Source organism: Rhipicephalus microplus, unplaced genomic scaffold (genome assembly GCF_043290135.1).
Source record: "Rhipicephalus microplus isolate Deutch F79 unplaced genomic scaffold, USDA_Rmic scaffold_18, whole genome shotgun sequence".
Taxonomy (NCBI): domain Eukaryota; kingdom Metazoa; phylum Arthropoda; class Arachnida; order Ixodida; family Ixodidae; genus Rhipicephalus; species Rhipicephalus microplus.
This window is the reverse complement of record NW_027464591.1, coordinates 2,134,936-2,156,851: the sequence shown is the minus strand read 5'-3', so window position 1 is coordinate 2,156,851 and position 21,916 is coordinate 2,134,936. Positions and strand designations below refer to the sequence as shown.

At 45.2% G+C, this 21,916-nt stretch overlaps 1 protein-coding gene across 1 annotated transcript in view; it reads left to right on the top strand.

The window, feature by feature from the left end:
* Positions 1–21,312, top strand: part of LOC142785160 (phospholipid-transporting ATPase ABCA3-like) — a 68,478-nt gene extending 47,166 nt beyond the window's left edge. Inside the window, exons 12-15 of the mRNA XM_075883615.1 lie at positions 1,643–1,824; positions 3,841–4,014; positions 5,364–5,586; positions 21,091–21,312. Coding sequence (XP_075739730.1) covers positions 1,643–1,824; positions 3,841–4,014; positions 5,364–5,586; positions 21,091–21,312 — 801 coding nt within the window. The remainder of the gene's footprint in view (positions 1–1,642; positions 1,825–3,840; positions 4,015–5,363; positions 5,587–21,090) is intronic.
* The last annotated feature ends 604 nt before the right edge of the window (positions 21,313–21,916 follow it).

Sequence of the window (21,916 nt, the reverse complement as noted above, 5' to 3'; positions counted from 1 at the left end):
CAAAACGCAAGAGGCGACAAGCTTAGCGCGCCCAACGCGAGCGCGTCGCACTACTGACGACGACAACTCGCCGAAGTTAGAGCTCCAAGGTCTACTAAAGGGCTTCCCATTAGCAAGCTTGACAACGTACGTTCTGTGGCCGAGTGGTTAGCGTCGTACCCTGCAAATCGGAAGGTTGCTGGTTTGATGCTCCGCAACAGTGCCTTGTGCTCTCCTTTTTATTTTAGGAGAGATGCTCCTTAAAGCGTGGGGTAAGCGTCCCATCGTAATCGTATGTAGCCACCTCTCGTTAGTTCTTGATTCGGCCGTAGTGGGCGGTACTTGTACATTGAACGAAATGCATATGCGCTGAAAAATGAAAATGGTACGATACTAAAGGATGTTATTTGTAATATTATAAATAATAAAAATCGCAGCATATCCATGAAATGAGTGATGATGAGGGGGGCGAAGCGTCCATCAGTCCGTGCGCACTTCCTTTCGCGCTTTCTTCCGCGCTTCCGTCCGGCCATGCATCCATCCCTTCATCCGTACGTCCGTCCATTCGTGCATCCGTCCATGCGTCTGTGCGTCCATACATCCGTCTATCCGTGGGACCGTTCATCCTCTCGTGCGTTCATCCGTGCGTTCATCTGTGCGTCCGTCCATCCATCCGTCCAAGCCTCAAGCCCCGTGTTCGTCCATGCGTCCATCCGTCCGTTCATGCGTCCATCCATCCTCTCGCGCGTACATCCATGCGTCCGTCCGTTCATGGATTTGTACATGTGTCCGTTCATTCTTTCTTGTATGCGTCAGAAACACAGACAGCCAGACGACGGATGGACGCGGCCAGTGGATGATTCATGGTTTGCCGAAAAAAGTATCATACGCGCAAGGCGCGATGTGCGAGCGCGCCTTGCGCCCTATGTGCGAGCGCGCGAGAAAATAGGAATGACGTTACACGAAGACGCTAGCGATCGCGTGTTTGTCGGCGGTGCCGTACGCTAGGGGGCGTGGTGTAGCAAAGCAAAAGCTGTTTTGGCGCACGTGCGTGTTGAGAAGGTCGGCGGATGGGCCAAGTTGCAGAGTGGCGTGCGCGCAAGGCGGTCGCGGCTCGTGCTCGAAGACAGAACCCCGATGTGCGATCGTGTGAGGCAGAAGCGTGCTGTGAAGCTGTGAGGCAGTGCCGACAAGATCCCAGCGTACGACAGCGGGAGGCCCAAGCGACGCGGCAGCGGTGTGCAGATCCAGCTTCGCCCCACTCTCCATCATTCATCCCGTGGATATGCTGTCATTTCTTTTTTGAAATGTGTCAGTAAATTATTTTTATAACATCACCTTCATGACAGAAACACGCCAGTGGAGGGACCTAGGGAATACATATTTTTGTGTTAACAAAAACAAGCTATCCAAACTTCCTTCCTTCACTTTTATCAAGTTTTTCATTTACACCTTTATTTTAGTAAAAGTATTACTCGAGAATAGCCTACGCCAGTTGATGCGTTTTTTTTGTTTTCTTTGCACTAAGGCGCAGCACGCTTGCAGTAATTTATTATTCTGGGCAGATACTTCGCAACTATCGTTGAACAGCGCTATGCAGATGTACGTTCCAAAATTCGGGTATGTGCGTTAAAGTCACTCACGCTGTTTCTCGTCCCAACAGTTTCAGAGCCACCTCGGCTACTGCCCGCAAAGCAACGCCCTGCTGGATGCTCTGACGGGCATCGAGACATTGATGCTGTACATCCGGCTGCGCGGGATTCCGATCACCATAGAATACGTGGAGGCGTTGCTGGAGATTTTCAATCTGAATGACGTCGGAGATCATCTAGTCGGCACGTATAGGTAGGCACAATTTTCGCAAATTACGGCACTCGATCGTCTTATAGTTACGTCACGTGGTCGAGTACTCACGCTCTTAGAAAGAAATGAAAACTTGGGCGTTGCTTGAGCTTCAACATCAAGAGCAGAATGCCACAGCGCAACTGGGCCCAGTGCTGATCGCTTTCAGTTGCACCGCAAGGAAAGGAACATTTGTGTTCGTAACATATTCTGTTTGAAGGTAAATGCAACTGCAAGTGGCGCTGCGAAATTTCCACTAAACCGAATCCTTCATTTTTTTTTAAATTAAGGTGCCGCTACGCGTTTGTATGAGGTGGCGAGTGCACCTGCCGAGTTACACACTCTGTGCTGGGTTCGCTGGTGTAAACCACCCACTCGCTGCGCAAGTCAAATATTTAGACACCGTGAAGTTTTGCTACAATTCTCACATGCAATATATTACATGCGTTAAGGAGACTCCTCTCTCTAAATTCTTATAGCGCTTTCTTACGAAAATGACATTAGCCCTGCAATGGTAGAACATTTGCCTGCTATGCAGCATGCCCGGTTTTTTTGTTCACTCAGACCGAAGATCGTATATTAGTTATTTGCCTTGATGTTCAATTCTTACGGTCGTAAAATGCCAATTTTCGCCTCACAATCAATGAAGGCGCCGCCGACTGCGATGCAGACACCTGGATTTCGGTGAAACAAGCTGTTTAACGCTGCCGCGTTAAAAAGAATTGGCGTAAACTTAAGAATATACTGTTCAGCTAATCATGACACTGTCTGTTTTCTTGCTACAAGTTTCTTCTGCGACGCTTTTTTCTATCTGCCCGTCACAACACTAAATATCTCGTTCACTTCTCTGCCACTGGCCCTTTACCTGAACTTCATTTTTACTGCGCATACATATTCAATTGTAATTTACACTTCTGCCACTCTGTTTCGTTAATTAGGGAGAAGCGAAGCTTACTTTCAGCCAAGTCAATGTGCGTCACCTTTAATTGGGAAAAAGTAGGTCAGTATGCCGGCCAAATTAGGGCTGTGATCAAAGTGCCTATTTGGAGCTGGTAGCAAGACATGATGTGTTGGAACAAATTTGGGTCATCCTGTTCTGTAATGAATGATACAGCTTGCCAACTATTCAGGGGAAATTTGTAATTCCTATGTGTAAGCCGCAGGAATGTCTGAAAATTGAATTAGTCCAATATTTACAGCTACTAAATGTGGCGCCATAGGTCACCAATGAGTCTACTAGTGGCATAAAGTAAAACGCGAACAGCCGAGTGCGTGGATATGGAGCGAATATACAGCTGCGTAGGTTCGCGTGTCGCCTTACGGAAGCATAGTGAGCCCTTCTATGTTTGCAAGAGGCATAGTTTATGGGGTAGTGGAGGCCCTACAACTGAACTGACTGTATACCTTCAAGGATACTTTGAAACGGCCAACGTTACACGCATAGTCATTCATTTTCTTACAGCATGGTTCTGGCATGAGCCGAGAACTGATGCTAGCACAGCACGACGATAATTATAGCGCGAGAACAGAACGACGACAAAGAGACAAGAAGGACACGAAGGACACGAAGGACACGAGCGCTCGTGTCCTTCGTGTCCTTCTTGTCTTTTTTGTCGTTCTGTTTTCACGCTAAAGCTATCGTCATGTCATACCAACTAGCCCAAACTGCCACACTGCTAGCACAGCGTTTGAGAAGGCAGTGGTCAGGGGAATCCAGTTTTCCTATCGCGTTGCTCTTTTGAGGGTGGGGCTCAAGCGTTCTCAAATCTGTTTCTTTTTAAATGCAGCCGACCTCGTGAAATGTTCGTCAGGCTGCAGACTGAAATCTCTTGTTTTTCGCGCCCAATAATTTGGCCAAAAGCACCTCATTAATTTATTGTTTTCTTAAGAAACAATATAGACAGAGCGGCTCGTCTTACAACACCCCGACTGGTGAAGAATATGTCTTTGAAAAAGCACTAAGCCTGCTTATGAAAGTGTGCAGGTGCCTACATGCGTTACTGCCACGTGCATGTGCAGCGCAGGGAACCGGCGCAAGCTGTGCCTGTGCGTGTCGCTCATCGAAATGCCGAGGATGCTCCTGCTGGACGAGCCTTACTCCGGAATAGGAATCCTTTCGCGGAAGCGAATTGTCAACTACATCAGCTCCCTGCAGAGGCGCACGAAGATTTCTATTGTGCTATCCTCTCACAGGTAAGAGACTCGAGCTAACCCATACATGGCGAAATCGAGTAGACTAACCAACCAACCAAGGTCAACATCTTTGAAAACGGAAGCGCTTTGCGCCAGCGTTCAGCGAATTTTTTGGACGTCGTTTTTTTCTCACAGAAATGATGTCAGCAAAACGCGGGCGAAAATGTCACCGAAATTATTTTAAGTATTCTTTCCGATGAACTTAAGGTGAATAGAATTAACTTGTGCAGCTGGCGATGTTGCAAAATCCGGCCTCATCCCCAGCTTGCGTACAGAAAGGAAATAGTTCACGGCGTCTTTTATGTATACACCTGACCCTACAGAAAGGCGAAAGCAATCTTTTTCTTCTCAGTCGAATAATTAAACCAGTCCCACCGCCCGCCAAGGGATTAGCGCACTAAATGCAGTTATGCACTGCCTCCAAGATGGGAGCGACCCACCTGGTTTAACACTGCCTCCATGATTGACCCACCTTTGCCCAAACGATGATGTCATGAATGACGGCACCATTTGACGACCTAGTTAAGTCTTAATGACAAAATGTGGTTGATCTCGGACATTATGCTCGCCAAGGAACTTAGTTGGGAATGCATAGAGTTTCCTAAACTTAACCCTATGGGGGAATGTACCCACCACGTGTGACGTCATCGCGTGGTTATATTTTTGTAGGAATTATCTTGACACTGCCAACGCGGCAGTGTCAAGATAATTTCTTGAAGTTTCATGTTTGATGACGTATATGCCCTTTGCTTTACTAATAAATAAAAATATTTTGTTTTTCTGCGGCTAAGCTCTGCCTGCGGGTCTCTGTGGTTCAATATAGCGAGTGTTTTTAACAATGGACCACTAGACCTTTCTCTTCTTTTTTTTTAAGGCTGTGCACAATTACGAGACACCACACTTGCTGTCGAAGCTTCAGGGAAGCATTTCGTGTTGGCGGACTAAATCAATCTGTTAAAAACTCGCTAAGTATATAACGAAGGGCACAAATAGAACTGCACACACGGAGTAATTGCCAGCACGGAGCTGCCCTCACAATACACTGCGAAGATGATTAAGCCATGGCTGAGGCTTATTCGCTGCCACCCGCAAGGTGGCGGTAACACGCCCTACTTAGACGCACAGGGCATCGAAGCCACAGACGAAACGAAGGTCACCTCGTTTACTGTAGCACCCAGGCTTAGTAACTGTGCGAGTGGTTAGGCTGTTTTCATATGACAGTCTAATTTGCTGTTATTTCATTCACTGATTCCCCCTTGTGGCGAAACTGGGACTTTTCTGTATATTTGCGAAGCAATATTCTTGTTTCGCTGTAATGAATAATGGGCTCTGAACTCTGTCATCTGTAGCCTCGCAGATGTGGAGTTTCTATGCAATCGCATTGCCATTCTTGGAGACGGAAGGCTGCAGTGCCTGGGTTCGCTGGCACACTTGAAACAAAAGTTCGGCCAGGGCTACACTATCACCGTGAAAACATACCCGGACCGCAAACAAGACATCTTGTATCAGCGAGATGTGGCCCGGGAAGTCAGGAAGAATTTCCAAGACGTGGAGCTTATGCACAGCTACGAGGCAAGTTTCGTTAAAACAACGTCTAGAGTTACCCTCTCAAGCTCCTAGTCATTTATGTCAGGATTGCTAGACACTAAGGAGCCCCACTTCTGATTTCATGTGGACTCAAGTCAACTGTACAAGGAGAACTTGCCGCCATTTCATTGTGATTGTGGTGACCAGGATGAGAGCATAAAATTGATAAACCTAATTCGTTGTGGCTATGCCACCGTCAAGATAAGGTTCCGCTTGACATTCTCTATGAGTACAAAAAATATGTGCGTGGAACTCTTGCAGAGCTTCGTAGCAAGGTAGTCAAGGATGAAACTTAAGGACCACAAACTACCCTATTACGCTTGTACAGCCGTCAGCACCTTTAATCTGAACGCTCCGACGCGTTGTCTCGACTCGCTTGGAAGTCCACCTCACCAAGCGTTGAAAGTGATATGCTTCCTGCAGTTAAGGATAGATGCAGCGCGCGTCTGTTTCACTAGTAAATTTTTGTTTCCAGTGTGCCTGGCCAGCGGGTCGAATGCACTCACTTAGCATCCAGTTTTTGCCACGTATCGCTCGTGGCCACGCTATCACGTGCCCATGGCGTTCTTTCCTGCACGAAAATTGCGTGATCTGTCGCACGCAATGGTTCATTGTCGAGATAAATATAAGACAACAAACGCCATGGGTGCACGCGATAACAGAGACACGAGCGAAACGTGGCGAAAACGGGATGCGAAGTGAATGCATTCGACCCACTTGTCAGGCAGACTGGAAACGGCAATGTAATAGTGAGCTTAATTGATTTACACGTCCCGGACGGCTGCGTACGGCCCTGGACGCCGGCGCCACATTCCTTTTTCTTGGGGACGAACTGGAACCTCCACCCACTGGTCCGGGATCGCTCGGGCGCATGTTCGCTTTTTCGCGTGCCTGGCGGCCTGCGGGTGGCCCGGGACTCTGCGAATGTTTTCTTTCAGGCAGCTGGCAGCCGACAGCGCTGGACGCATGCCAGTGCAGCCACCTTAAGTTAGACACAGAAATGTTTGACGTGCTCTTGCTCTCTCTTTGCTTTGCTGTCCGCTTCTTGCATGTTTCTGGATTTCGCATTTTGTGCGCACACAGTTCTTGTCATCGGTGTTCTGAGCCACGTCGAGGATGTGCGTATTCTCGAAAGTCGGGCAAACATGCGTTATACTCGCGAATAGAAACAGCGGTAGAACTACAGGACTGGTCTATGGTGCGCACGTGCTCGAGTAGTTCACTTACAGTAAGTTGCATCACAGCAGAAATAGGTATTATTCACTACCTAACTGCTGCTTAGGTTGGAATCGGGTCGTCGTTGTGGCCTGTGTGACAGCTATAGAGGGAGCAGACGGCATAGCCTGACATAGCAGATGCCACAGCGGATGCAGCCAGCATGAAGCGCGCAGATGGCCCGAGGCCGATCAGGCCCGTTCGGGACTTTAAGATCACGTGCTTGTGACGTAGCCGCCCATGAGCCGAGGCGTCTGCGGGCCGCTGGCGAGTGATCCGGGACTTGGTAAATCGATGAAGCTCAGTGAAACATACGCGCGCTACATCTATCCTTAACTGCAACAAACATATTGATAAGAAGTATCACTACCAGGAAAAACAAGGGAAGCGCGGGTAGAGAATGAAGACAACGTTGCCTCCACTGCGATCCCTCTGAGTGGGTACGAGCCATGGCGGTGGAGATCACCATCATTATACGGTGATCGCGGACTCAGGGCCCATTAAAAACCCCCATTAATTTACCTCGCCTTGTGTAACAATTTGGTGGAGGTGCTGGGTAGGACGAACCCAAAGACGGGAGCTTCACTACCAGGACTTCGTCGCAGCCGCCGCCTCGCCGGACTTCCACCTTCATCGATCGTAATGGCCCAAGAGCAGCCATCCAACGCTTCGAGGCCAACTCCGATGGGTTCCGCGCCGTACTACAGAGTGCCGCCAAACTTCGGCGGAACCTCAGAAGAAGACGGCGACGTGTGGCTCAAGAACTACAAGCGGGTGAGCAGAAGCAATGGCTGAGACTCAAACGAACAGCTCAATCACGTCGTATTCTCGTTAACTGACACCGCCCTCATGTGGTACGAGAACCACGAGGACATGTTCACTACTTGGGAACGTTTTGTTGAAGAAGTGCAGAAGTGTTTCGGTGATTCAGATGCAAAGAAGAAACGCGCGGAGCAGACATTGTCTCAGAGGGCACAGCTTCCAGGAGAAACATGTACGACATACATTGAAGAAATATTGAAGCTGTGCAAGATCGTGAATGGGAGGATGTCTGAAGAAGACAAAGTTGGACACGTTCTCAAGGGTATAGCCGAAGACGTGTATAATTTCTTAATTGGGAAAGACTGCTTGAACTCCGTGTCTGACGTGATGAAGCATTGTCGTACCTTTGAATCCCTCAAGATGCGACGAATTTCTCCTAAATTCGGCCGTCTGTCCAACGTCCCCACTGTTGCTAGTGTTGAAACAGTGCCGCCTAACGAGCTTGTTTTGACCATATGGCAGATTGTCAGAGAAGAGCTGCTTCGATCTCAGCAGACCTATCATCGCCTCAGTGATTTTCAGGATGTGTACGTAAACGAACCAGAACGTGTGCGGACTCCTGTTTCTCTTCCACCATGGCAACCATCGATCAACGCTGCAGACGCTTATGAATATCAAGGCACACGGCAGGCTGGATTCCCCCGTCATCCAACTCCCAACTACGAACGAAGTTTTCGCCCGCCTGTTTACCCAACATCGCCTGCATACAGTGCCCCTGAAGGGCGGCACCACTATCCCATGCCTTCCGAGAGGAGTCGTTACTCTGGGCAGCCACGTGCCCCTCGACCGATTCCGGTATGCTACAACTGTGGCGTCCCGGGTCGTATCGCACGTTTTTGTGACCACCGCCCATATCAGCGACAGTCTTGGCCTTTGTATCACCATTTCGACTATCCGCACTCCACGTCACGGAAACCACGAGCACCTACCGAGTCACGCTACCCCTCGCCGGCCTCTGATCGAAGTTGGACGCCACCTTCAGCTCCCCGTGCTCCACGATCACCGTCGCCACGGCGACGCGCACGTACACCGCCGCCGGAAAACTAGTCGGTGCGGCCAGTGGGGGTGAAGCCGCAAGATCACAAGTGCTATCTACAGATATACCCCCGTCAGCGTTTATGTTGAAGAACAAAGTTTGTGTAGTTGCCCTTACAAAAATCCTATATATGGACTTATATAAAAATCCCCATATATGGCTACATCAGGAATTGGGCATATCTGGCCCATATACGGAATCCCCATATATGGGCCGTATATAAACTGATATGTTCAAATCCTGATATAGCCATATATGGGCCTTATATCCCCATATATGGGTGCTGCTGTATATGGCCATATATGGCTATATATAGAGGCATCCGTGCTTTCATATATGGCCTTATATGGATACCTTTATATAAAGCCATTCAAATATGATTCATCTATATTAGTTCAGCCTGTGTCACCGGCAAAAAATATAGCTGCTCAAATCATTCTTCAGCTAGAAATATACCTGTTTGTTGAAAGGTCTGCATGCAGTCACTATCATCTCCAAAACAAAGGCAGTACATACCCCAGAACATTCTTGTTCAATTAAGTTATCCTCAATATATCTCAAGTTATTCTCAACAACAATTTGCTAAAATGTAACTTGGCATCATATTTAAAGTTTGTGGTGGGCACATGTCACTGTTAGTCCACTTTTCCTGAAGAGATACATTCTTTGTGCTTAAATTTATTGCTTACTTATCGACACTTTTTTATTTATCTATTTATTTCATTACCCACAGCACCAATTGGCATTACATTGGGGGAGCATTTACGAAAAGTAGAATACAAAAAAATACATAGTCAGCCAAACAAATAATCAAGGTCACCTGAATCACAATCTGCAAGAGAAATTCATATATAAATCGGAACATGTTCTAACATATAAATCGGAACAATTCTAACATGAAATAAAACAAAAATTTGGGAGTGTAGAGGCAATGCTAGAAGGCAGCTGGTTCCATCTTGTAATTTTTTTTTGGTAACAAATCATTTTGAAACACGTCAGAATTGCATGCGATTATTCTTATCTTGAACCTATGGTCAACACGGTCTGGGACTTAGTACGGCGCAAGTAAATATTCCGCTTTATCGATTCCGACTTGACAAAAATAAATAGCATAAAAGAACCCAATTTGAGTTTCGTAAAGATATCTTTCACAGTGTGTTATGTTTGAAACTTTTCTCGTGTACACGAGAAAAGTTTCTCGTGTACACGTGTCAATGGACGCTCCATTGACACGTGTCAATGGAGCGTCCATAGTCAGTCAAAACGAAATATGACTTGCTATTGACCGTATGAACTGCGTGTGCATTGAATAACTTAAATGAGTTGATAATCAACTTTTAAGAAGTTCGGTCGAAAGTGATTGGTATGCAAGCTTGTTATGTACAAGTATTGTGACTAATGACCTATAGAACGACTGCTAAAACTCGTGTCTATAGGTCTCTGTGCGCGTGGGAACGGAGGCATTTAACAATATTTCTTGCCAACGGGACACTAAAAATGTACTTTGTAAACGTAATCCGCTTTCCATTTTGCCAATAATGCATCATTAACGTAACAGTGGTAAAGAGCTCATTCTGCAGAAATTCCGGTGTAGGCATCGGTGGCTCTCCATGAAAAATCGTCTTGTCAATGATCGAAAATTGAGAGAATGCAAATAAAACAAATATTATAAATTTTCGGGTTTGAGTGATGATCGAAATCATGCAGGCAATTTGCATGGCATGCAAGTGCTCTACAACACAGCTATGCATCTGCTTGGAAATAAAGCATGAATAAGTTCCTCTTGTTGTAAATGCAAGGAAAATAACTGTCATGCTTAATAAATACATATATCCTGCATGCAGGTTTTACAACACATTTAATATCGCAGCTATTTGCATAATACAAGCGTGCATTGTCATCAAGCATCACAGCACGTTATTACCAAAGTGACTTCGTGGTCTTATGACAGCCAACCATTACAAAAGGCACACTGGTTACTGAACGTATTTCCTCACGACTGCGTAGTGGGTGCAAAAAGTTCTAAAACATTTTACACACATTATATTGAGAAGCACGTTCTGCTGGGCGAGTTGGTACTTCATCTTAACTTAGTTGCGCGAAAAAATTTGAAGTGCGAAAGGAAGACACCTGGACACAGCGCACACTAACAACTGAAACTTTATTGAAGAAAACAGACATATGTATGCGATTACGACAACACGTGAGGTGGAAAAAAATGATTAGATAAGCAGACATCTGATCATTTTCTTTCACAGTGTGGACATCGTGTGGTGGACGGCACTGCGCTGTTGTGTGGGAAGTATTATTTAGAATTTATTTATATAATTGTAGATCACGAAGCTTCTTTAAAGGAATTAACAACCATTCTTTAACCAATCATCATACTGTAGAGAGTGTGGCTGCGCCCTTGTTTGGAATACGGTAGTTAAAGCTAAATTCAGTGGCACGGTATAGCGCGGGAAATCGGAGAGGCGTATTTCATAAACAAAGCTGGGGATTCATGTGTCACGTAACTCTCACTTATGTTGCTTGCTACTGAGGTAGCTTTCCTGGAAGCGCATCATTTATACAATCTGTCTGCTCATCTAATCCTTTTCTTTCACCGCACGTGTTCTCGTAACCGCATATATACGTATGTCTGTTTTCTCCAACAATGTTTCAGTTGTCAGTGGGTGCTGCGTCTAGGTGTCTTCCTTTTGTATTTCAATTTTTTTGGCGCAACTCAGTAATTACATAATATTTCTTGTTCTTTAAACTATGTTACCCTTTTTTTACACAAAACGCAGCCATGTGCGAAACCTTCATTGAGACACTTTCAACCTTCTCAATTACACAGTACTATTCCACAATTAAATTTGTTCAAGTAGCATCATGCAATAAAGAGTACACACTGAGTGATTGAATTACGCACAAGAAACAGGATCAATACTGCTATCACGTTCAACTGTGAAAAACGGAGCTTAACGGTCCCCCAGTTTTTTCACACATTGCAAGCCCTAATGCATCATACCAGTTTATTTGTCGGCTTGCGTAAAACTATCTACAGTGCTCACGGATTAAAACGTGACATCACATTATTTTGTGTAACTATGTATGCGGGTATGCGCAGTTCCTCAAGATAACCACGCGATTTTGCGACATCAGTAACGATAATGTCGCCTGTGATATACGCATTGCAGTCAAATTTACACTTATATCACCCTGGTTGTAGATGGCGGAAACTAAATTACGGGCTATTCTTAAGTTTTTCCATTTGGATCCGTGACATAGCACCCTGCTTTGAAGAATCAAACTAGCAACAAAATTTTTAACTGCGTGTCCTTATCAAAACACACGTAAATATAAAAACAAGTAGAACGTAGACGAAGAAAGATAAACTCAAACGCAAGACAAATTCAAACGTGGGCTCATAAATCTCATGACACCCTTGGAGTTTGAGATATGCAACTCTTTTTTATTTGTAATTGCGCAAGTTGTAATTTATCCTTGGTTTTTCTTCAAGCGTTAAAATGAGAAAAATAAAACAGCAGTATATTTACATCAATATATTTATAAAAAGTACAATGGCACAAAACCAACATTTTCCTGGCGTAGATTTTTTGATTAAATAGAGCACTGTCTGCATCAAGTGAAAAAAAAAGAAAGTGTTGTCGTATCGCTTCAACAAAACAGCCCAATGACGTAACCACGATTAGCATAAAGTTATTTACTCAGCAAGCATGCAATGTGGTATGTTTTCGAGTTATCATAATATTTATAAACAACGTGCGAAGGTAATGAAAATGATGAACTTACCTCAACATTTAACCGAGACTTGTCTTTCAAGGAGCCTGTTAATCCTGATAACCTATTCACACCTTAAAGCCACCACGTACATTCGTACTGCTTTAGGAAGAAGTTTTGAAGTAACGCTTGCCCGCAAGCGTGGGTATCCATTTTCTTCTCGCACGAAAAGTTGACAATCGCCAATCCAGCAGCGTACAGACGCACACGCACACAAAAACACTTCCACGTCCGTCCACAATTTCGCCACGTACAGCGAAGTAGATTCCTGAGAGCTGCGCGATTATCTTGTGTAAATTGGAGCAGTAGTTGAACACGAAATAAGAGCAAAAGGAATGAAAATTAACAAACTCGATCAGCACGTACGGCACCCATGACTCCAGCGAGCAAAAAAAAAAAAAACAACAATGACGCGGACGGATACAGTGCACGCAGGCTTGACAATGAATATTGCAATGGATACTACATTACTCCTTGAGATCAATGATTTACGCACTTTTCACTAGAACTAAATTTTCCTGAGCTTATTGGTGAACGACGTTTCATTTTTTAACTATTATTGACGCAATGTTATTACCATACGACTGAATGTTTGTGCAAACTATTTTCTTCGTCATTACTTGAAATGGGCCGCGGCACTCTCTTTCCTGCTGTGTCGACTGTCGACAGACTGTTGTATGCCACGTACGGCAGGGCTACATGGTGCCTACGCGCCGCGCTTCTTCGAACAACTTTCTCCGAAGCGTCCACTCATCCGACGGGCGCCCTTTTTTGTATTTTTTTTACTGTGCGCACCCCTTGCAATCAATGCAGTCAGGCGAGTTTTTTCGAACAATGGACTTCAACTTCCTCCCGTGGGCCCAGAAAGCTGCACGTGCAAGACCTTTGAGACAGGCATTCCGTGGAGCTGAAATCGCTGCTTCGTGTACGCTGGCTACGAAGACGCGTTTCAGCGGAATTTTCATCTTATTTCGCAAGCATTTAAAATGATAATAATAATATTCAATCAACCAATAATCAATCATTTTTTAACCTACCCAAGAACAACCATAGGGTCTTTCATGCTGGCGCGCGCGAAAAGAAAACAAAAACAAACAATACATTACAGACTGTCCACAGAAATGCAAAAAAAGAGCAAAAACGAGCAGTCGAAAAGAAATCAACGCACAATGGAAACAACAAATAAAAGAGTAGATATTCATGGAATCGGACTGAAAAATAATGTAGAATATACATAACCGTGGCGAAGGCTTCCTGAAAGACGGAAAAGGGAAGAATCTGTGCATGTGCAAAGCTACGTTAGGACAGGGCAGCCCTCACTGACAAAAAAAAATGACTGTAGACTATGAAAAACATAACGAATTGAGAAAGTTGACGTTAGATAGACTCGGTATTCTGTAAAGGATAGAGTGTTGAAAGAAGCTGGCAGGTACATGCAACGGCAGATTCTCTCTCGATAACTTACGCGGAGTTTCAAAATTATTACAACCGAGAAGGGCAGAATATCTCACCCTGAACTAGCTTGTAAAGAAATAACAGCTCAGCGCGATTTTGCCGGCCGTTAACTGATGGCAAATATAATATTCTAGCAGTGTTGAAAGGATTCTAGTGAAACGATGAGGGTAAATACTTATGAAATTTTTCTGGACTCACTCAGTGGCGCTACTGTTGGATTTAGCAAGGCCATTCCAAATCAAATATGCATATGTACTCAAGTTGACCACGACATATCGCGGTGTACAATTTGTAGAAGGCTGTAAAAGAACCGGATTCTCGCGAGATGTTGAGCCAACAGGAAGAGAATGAAGGCCTCGCATGGCAGCACATTTAATGCAAGTAGAAAAAATTCAGCATGCTATCAAAAAGAACACCAAGATAACTGATCTCAAAAAACTTACATAACGACGCAGTATGACAGCATATGGATTTGCTGTTGGGCGTTTTGCGAAATACAGCAACAACAACAACAACAACAACAACAACAACAACAACAACAACAACAACAACAACAACAACAACAACAACAATAATAATAATAATAATAATAATAATAATAATAATAATAATAATAATACACTCATACCATTCTGACATGGCCGAAAATATCTAGCCACATTGAATGAAATGCCAGTGTCCGGGTGCCCATGAATCTCTATACGTGAGTGTGCACTTGCGCAGTTTGGTGGGTATGTACCGGCATACATATCTTATAAGTAAGTGCACTACCGTGTTGGTGTTGAAAGGATATGTTCGCAAGCAGTTTGAATCGTTATGCGCCTGCACAACAAGGGGCTGTTTACATAATGTAGAGTTTGGCTTAGGTATCACGCCAGCCCGCAAAAAATGTGTCATACTAATTGTATTCACAAGGCAATGTTTAGGCTAATCCTGATGATGGCACGTGCCCTTTAGTGACCTCGACTAAGTAATGACACACCGACACAAAATAGAAGTTTTGTGAATTCGGCAGCCTACGTTAAATGTTGCTATAAAGCTTCAGCATTTCATTACATGGTCCATTAAATATGTATCACGTGTGAGTCAGTTGCACCTTTCTTAACGTACATGTCTATGACGTGAGATTTATTTGACGCTTGCAAACATTATACTAAATTATTTGTTCACTTGTGCAATCATAAAATTTTCGATAAATTTACTATGTGCACAGCCAGGAACATTATACGTAGCCAAAGGAAACGCAAGATGTATTTTTGCAATAAATTAGTACAACTTCCATCTTGAATGTAATCATAATAGTGCCTGCAAGTTGCATTCACGTAAGTTCTTTTTGTTTTTGAAAATACTCCCTTAAACATTGCACTGCGCATGCAATTATAGTGAATGGCTGCTGAAAGCAATCGCAGATGAGGGGTCAACAGGATTAAGAAAAATCTTTTTATATGAAGGGAGCATATAGCCATCAAAACTTTCAAATAATCAGAAATTTTGTCCACCGATGTGGAAGCTAAAAGTGCATTGAAATTACTCTTTCTTGCTGCCACTTTAAACAATGCATTAATGTGAACGATATAAGTTGCATGCATTTTGTCTTTACATAATACTATATAGGATGGCTCTATAATAATAGCGAGGTTCGGAAGCTTCAATACGTTTTGCGACTTGACACGATTCCTTCCTCGTAAAACATGTCTGCTCTTGTATACATTATTTACGTCGTATTAATTGCAACTTATTGTTTTAAACCTAAATGCTATGAAAAATGTACGAGTTAAATTACACGAATGCATGCATATATGCATTCAACTGAGTTGCAACTATCACGTACACAAAGCTGACCTGAAATTTCGGTTTTTTTGCATGGCAGAAACAACATATATATTTAATACTCCTATTGTTATGAAAAACAAGCAGGTCAGCTTTGTGTACAAATTGTTATATATTACAATTCGCATAAAAGTGTGATCACGTTGCTAAATATATACGTGGTTCATCCCAAATAACAGAGCACTTCCACATATAAGGATCCACTTGATATGTTATATATGGTGTGGCCGTGCCTTATTTGGCCAGATTTGACTCCTTATATGGGCCAACCGCGTCATATATGGCCGTATATAACCCCATACATGAACCGACTCCGCCAGATATACATCCATATATGCTTATATGTGGCCACATATGCGGCCATATATGCCTATATATGGCCACATATGCTGCCATATATGCTTATATATGGCCAGATATAACTTATATATGGGCCATGTATGGCGTTTCCGTAAGGGTGTCGATGAAGTGGCTACTATGGCACTTGTGGATACAGGCGCGACAGTCTCGGTGATGAGTGTAAATTTTAAGAACCTGCTAGGACCAAAAGTGATGTTTTGCCTGAACCGTGGGGTGACATTTCGTGGTGTAAGTGGTGACGTGTTGTGTCGGGTGGGATATTGTACTGTGGACGTCTCGCTGTGTGGCAAGGTGTTTTGCACAGAATTCGCGGTTATTCCGCGGTCTACACATGACGTTATCTTGGGTATTTACTTCTTGTGTGAGTGTGGGGCAACTGTAGACTGCAGAAGTGGACATCTTTCTATACACGGTACTTTCCCAACGGCGCTCTTGGAAAATTCTTGTCCGGAGGAATGCATCTTTTTCGTCTCCGTGGATAAAGTCGTTCCTGCATTTTCTGCTGTGTGTGTTCCTGTGACATGTTCCAGTAACAACTGTGGCACGTTTGACGCCACGCTCGAACCAATTCCCTCGGCATGCCTGAAAAAGAACATTCTCATTCCCCATTGTATAGTGTCAGTCGTTGATGGACGGGCAGGTGTGTGGACTATGAACAGTTCCATGAAGCCTGCAATTCTGCCAGCCGGCGTGAAACTTGCAGTATTTAGACCCGAGTCATGTATGACGCTGGTTGCGCTTGTTGATGCTACAAGCCAAAATGAACATCTAGGCTTAGAAGGTTCAGAAGATGCCCAATTGCTACAAATGGTCAGCAAGTCACTTGACCAAAGCGAACGTCATACCCTGCTCGACGTTCTCTCTAAGCACTCGAAAGTGTTCGATTTTTCTAAACACAGCCAAAGGCCCTTAATCCCAGCGTCCCGGATACTTCATCAGATCCACACCGAATCGGCGCATCCCATTAGGCAGAAACCTTACCGAGTGGCACCATTGGAGCGCAATATCATCAACGAGCAAGTTCAAGAGATGCTGGAAAAGGGAATAATACAGGAATCGGCGAGTACGTGGGCTGCTCCCGTCATTCTAGTGAGGAAGAAGGATGGTACGTGGAGATTTTGCGTTGACTACCGCCGACTGAATTCTGTTACCAAGAAAGACGTCTATACACTGCCGCGCATCGATGACGCTCCTGACTGCCTGCATTCCGCGTCCTACTTTTCATCTGTCGACCTGAGATCAGGTTACTGGCAAATTCCGATGCACGCAGCTGACAAAGAAAAGACGGCATTTGTTAAGACCGACGGACTTTACGAGTTCAACGTTGTGCCATTCGGATTATGTAATGCTCCTGCGACATTCGAAAGATTTATGAACTCTATATTGCGTGGTTGAAAATGGCATATATGTATGTGTTACCTTGATGATGTAATTTTCGGCCATACGTTTGAGGAGCACAACACTCGCCTAGACCTCGTGCTCAGCTGCATTGAAAAAGCTGGCCTTGTATTGAATTTAAAAAAGTGCCACTTTGGCGAGCGACAGACATTGGTGTTAGGACATCTCGTCCACAAAGATGGCATTAGACCTGACCCGCAAAAGACAGCGGCCGTTGAATCGTTCGAGCGTCCTAAATCTGTGAAACAACTGCGTAGCTTCATTGGGCGCTGCTCGTATTTCCGCCGGTTCGTACCCAAGTTTGCGGGTGTCGTTCACCCCCTGACGAGCCTTCTACGCAAGAACAGCCCGTTTCAGTGGACCTCCGAGTGCGATGCCGCTTTTCACAAGCTGAAGTGTTTGTTAACTTCGCAGCCAATACTTCGGCACTTCAATCCTTCGTCGCCCACGGAAATTCACACAGACGCAAGTGGCATCGGTATCGGTGCTGTTCTCGTTCAGCGTTCTGGCAAGAAGGAACACGTTGTGACGTACGCAAGTCGTTCTTTAAGCAAGCCTGAACGCAACTACACAGTGACCGAACAGGAATGCCTAGCGGTAGTCTTTGCCGTGGTACGGTTTCGCTCATACATCTATGGTCACCCGTTCACTATCGTCACAGATCACCATTCCCTGTGTTGGCTGGTCAACCTTCGTGACCCATCCGGCCGCCTCGCACGATGGGCCATTCGTTTGCAAGAACATGTCTTCACCATTTCATACAAGACCGGCCGTCTACACGCTGATGCGGATTGCCTCTCTAGAATGCCGCTACCATCGACAGATTGTGAAGGCGATAACTTTGACCACCTTATCGCTTCGCTGTCGTCTGGCTTTCCCGATGCCGTGACTTTCGCCGCTGAGCAGCGTAATGACCCAAGCTTGAAAGCTCTCTTCCCTGGAGCGAGAAATTCATAAAGCGAAGGCCGATTCTGCGTCCAAAATGGTCTTCTTTACCAGAGAAACTTGTCCACGACGGGCACCCGCTTTCTGCTAGTTGTTCCTGCGTCTCTCCAAACGTCTGTTCTGCGTCTCACGCATGACGACCCCACCTCTGGCCATCTAGGCACCGCACGAACACTTTGTCGCACGAAAGAGCGGTTCTATTGGCCGAAATGGAGCAAGACAATTAAGAACTACGTGGCCAGCTGTATGCAGTGCCAGAGCCACAAGCGGCCCTCCTCGGGTCCAGTTGGTCACTTGCAACCTGTAAAGCCTCCCGGTTCCCCTTTTGATAAGGTCGGCATCGATCTGATGGGACCATTTCCACGCTCCTCAAAAGGTAACCGGTGGATAATTGTATGCGCCGACTACCTGACGTGGTACTGCGAGACGGCTGCCTTATGCTCCGCGACGGCATTCCAGGTTTCGGAGTTCCTGTTGAATTCAGTCATCCTCCGACACGGACCTCCTCGCGTGATAATAAGTGACCGTGGACGACAATTTACCGCTGATATTGTCGAATCATTACTTCATTTGTGTGCTTCCAAGTTTCGACACTCAACTGCGTATCATCCACAAACTAAGGGCCTCACCGAGCGCACAAACCGAACGTTGATCAACATGTTGTCAATGTACGTCGCCTCCGACCACAAACACTGGGATGAAGTTTTACCATTCGTCACGTACGCCTTCAACACGTCGAAACACGAAACGACAGGCTACAGCCCTTTCTATCTGCTCCACGATCGCTCACCTCGACATACGCTGGACACTATCTTTCCTTTTGTCGTCCATGACGATTTAACAATTGCGGAAACTTTGTGTCGTGCGGAAGAGACACGTCGAGTTGCCTGCCTACGTACACTGGCAGCGCAAGAGTCCTCCAAAACTCGCTACGACAGTCAACACAGGCATGTAACCTATGCCCCCGGTGATCTAGTGTGGGTGTGGACCCCAATACGCAGACGTGGCTTGAGCCAAAAGCTACTGGCACACTACGCCGGTCCTTTCTTGATACTTCATCGTTTAAGCGAGGTCAACTATGAAATTGCACGTGTCACCACTAGTGGCCGACGTTCAAGCAAGACAGAGGTGACGCATGTTGCCCGCCTGAAGCCGTTTACATGGAGTATGCAAGGATGACTCACCCAGAGGGCTTCGTCTGAGACCGGAGGAATGATAAGAAGTTTCACTACCAGGAAAAACAAGGGAAGCGCGGGTAGAGAATGAAGACAACGTTGCCTCCACTGCGATCCCTCTGAGTGGGTACGAGCCATGGCGGTGGAGATCATCATCATTATACGGTGATCGCGGACTCACGGCCCATTAAAAACCCCCATTAATTCACCTCGCCTTGTGTAACAATATCATTTTCAACGCTTGGTGGTGTTGACCTCAGTCCAAGCAAGCTGAGGACACGTGCCGGAGCGTTCAAGGTAAAGGTGCTGACAGCTGTACATGCGTTCATGCAGAAAAGCTGAAGAACGCTGTATAGCTTCGCTTCAAGCACACTTCTAGAGAGAAATACTTGAAGGTGTATGACTGACCGTTCCAAGGAATCCTAGAATGCCTACAGCAAATTCTGCTTCAAAGTGCCTTCTACGACATATTTTTTTCGATTTAAATTTTCCGAAATACCTGATAATAAGTCCGTAAGGTTGCACGCGTACCGGCGCAGCTGCGTACTTCTTAAATGTGCACGTTTTGACCCCTGGTGGAATTTTAAGATTCTGCCACGCATTACAAAATGCTTCTAACGAAAATGCGTTGTTTTATATTTCGTATTTTTTAAAAACCATTTTGTCATGAAGGAGTGCTTTTAAAGATTGTATGAATCAGATAATGCCACGTGATTGTGACGTTGGAGAAAACAATTATTGTTGAACTTGTGCCAAGAAAAATATTGATACTGAATGCGTAACGGCGCGCAACCTCATCGATCGTCAAGTGATCTAATTAGCTCTAAGGCGTACAGTGAAGTAAAAGAGAACCAGAGGAAGGGTAGCAGGATCACTTTGTTGTGGCGGCAACGGAGGAAGTGAAGGAGCTGGTGGCAGACGCCTGGTATGCAATCGATGGTAGCGACATTTCATATACACAAATGCCAGAAGGGCGCACGCGACCCATAACATTCAGTAGCGTTTACACTGCTGCGCACCATGTGTCATGACAACCGAGGTTACTGGTCGATATCAATGTCACTGGTCGACATCAATGTTGGGTCTGGGATCGACGTATGCTCGCGAGGAAATATCGGCGGCGTTGGGCCTTCGACACGGTGCACAACCATAATGTATTTTGTATTCACAAGCACAAATGCCTGTAAAGCAGGTCGGCATTCATGCTTGTAACCTGAAATATTCCTGGAGCATTGTTGGTGGCTGCATTAGTCCTAGGATAAACTCTAACATTAGCAATGTGCGCGTAATCTTATCGCAGGATTCTAATTATTTGGGAACTTTCCGAGATATCTCGGCACAACCTGTGCTAGGCAATTGTTAGGCGTGTAACGAACGGGTCGTTGACACAAAATCAGAAATGGGAGCACTTTTGTGCCAATAGTATCGAACTTCAAAGAGCCGCATCGCTTCTTTTCTGGAGTGCAGGGACTGCTTGAGTTCCGGGTATTTCGGATTCAGATGCTCTGGAGCGAGATGTTCACCCGCATGGCAAGGATAAAGAAGCGCTTCAAGCTGCAGGACTTCTATATCACCGACACTTCACTAGAGCAAATCTTCCTCAGTGTGACGCGCAAGCAAGTGAGCGAGGCAGCTGCTGCAGCACTACGACGGACGAACAACCCATCTGCGACCTCTCTGGGTATATGACCAGGCTAAAGCTGACGAGATAGATTCACGTGTTTCATTTATAGCCAGACCAAACGGCGAGCAGCATACTTGTACATACGTAATATCCTGCCAACAACAGTAATAAAAACGTATATGCGGCAGTTTTTAATGTGTACTTTTGACGTGTTGTTACAGCGCATTGTCCGGGACATGACCACTACAAAAAAAAAGCGATATTTTCTGAGCGTTGACATGTACACTGATCTTCAAAGCTTACAGCAGTGTTTAGATTCAGTCGTCACCCGGTAAAGTGTCTTTGCATCGTATCAAATGAGTTAATTGATAAATAATTGATAAACGTGTTTTTGATATCGTGGTTTAGAAGTGCCAACTTACAAGCTTGTTTTTGTTTTTGATAGACGCAGTATTATTGAGAAATACGACAGGTCAATGAATGTAGAGGGTATCTTAAAGGTGTCACATCAATGCGAATGGGAAGAAAGAAAAGTGGACAAAAAATTACTTGTCGTTGGAAGAGACCGAACCTACAACCTTGAAATAACGCGTCCGATGCTCTACCAACTGAGCTACAACAGTGGCCTCCCCCCTCCCCCTTCTACTTTGTGGTGTATATATGTAGAAT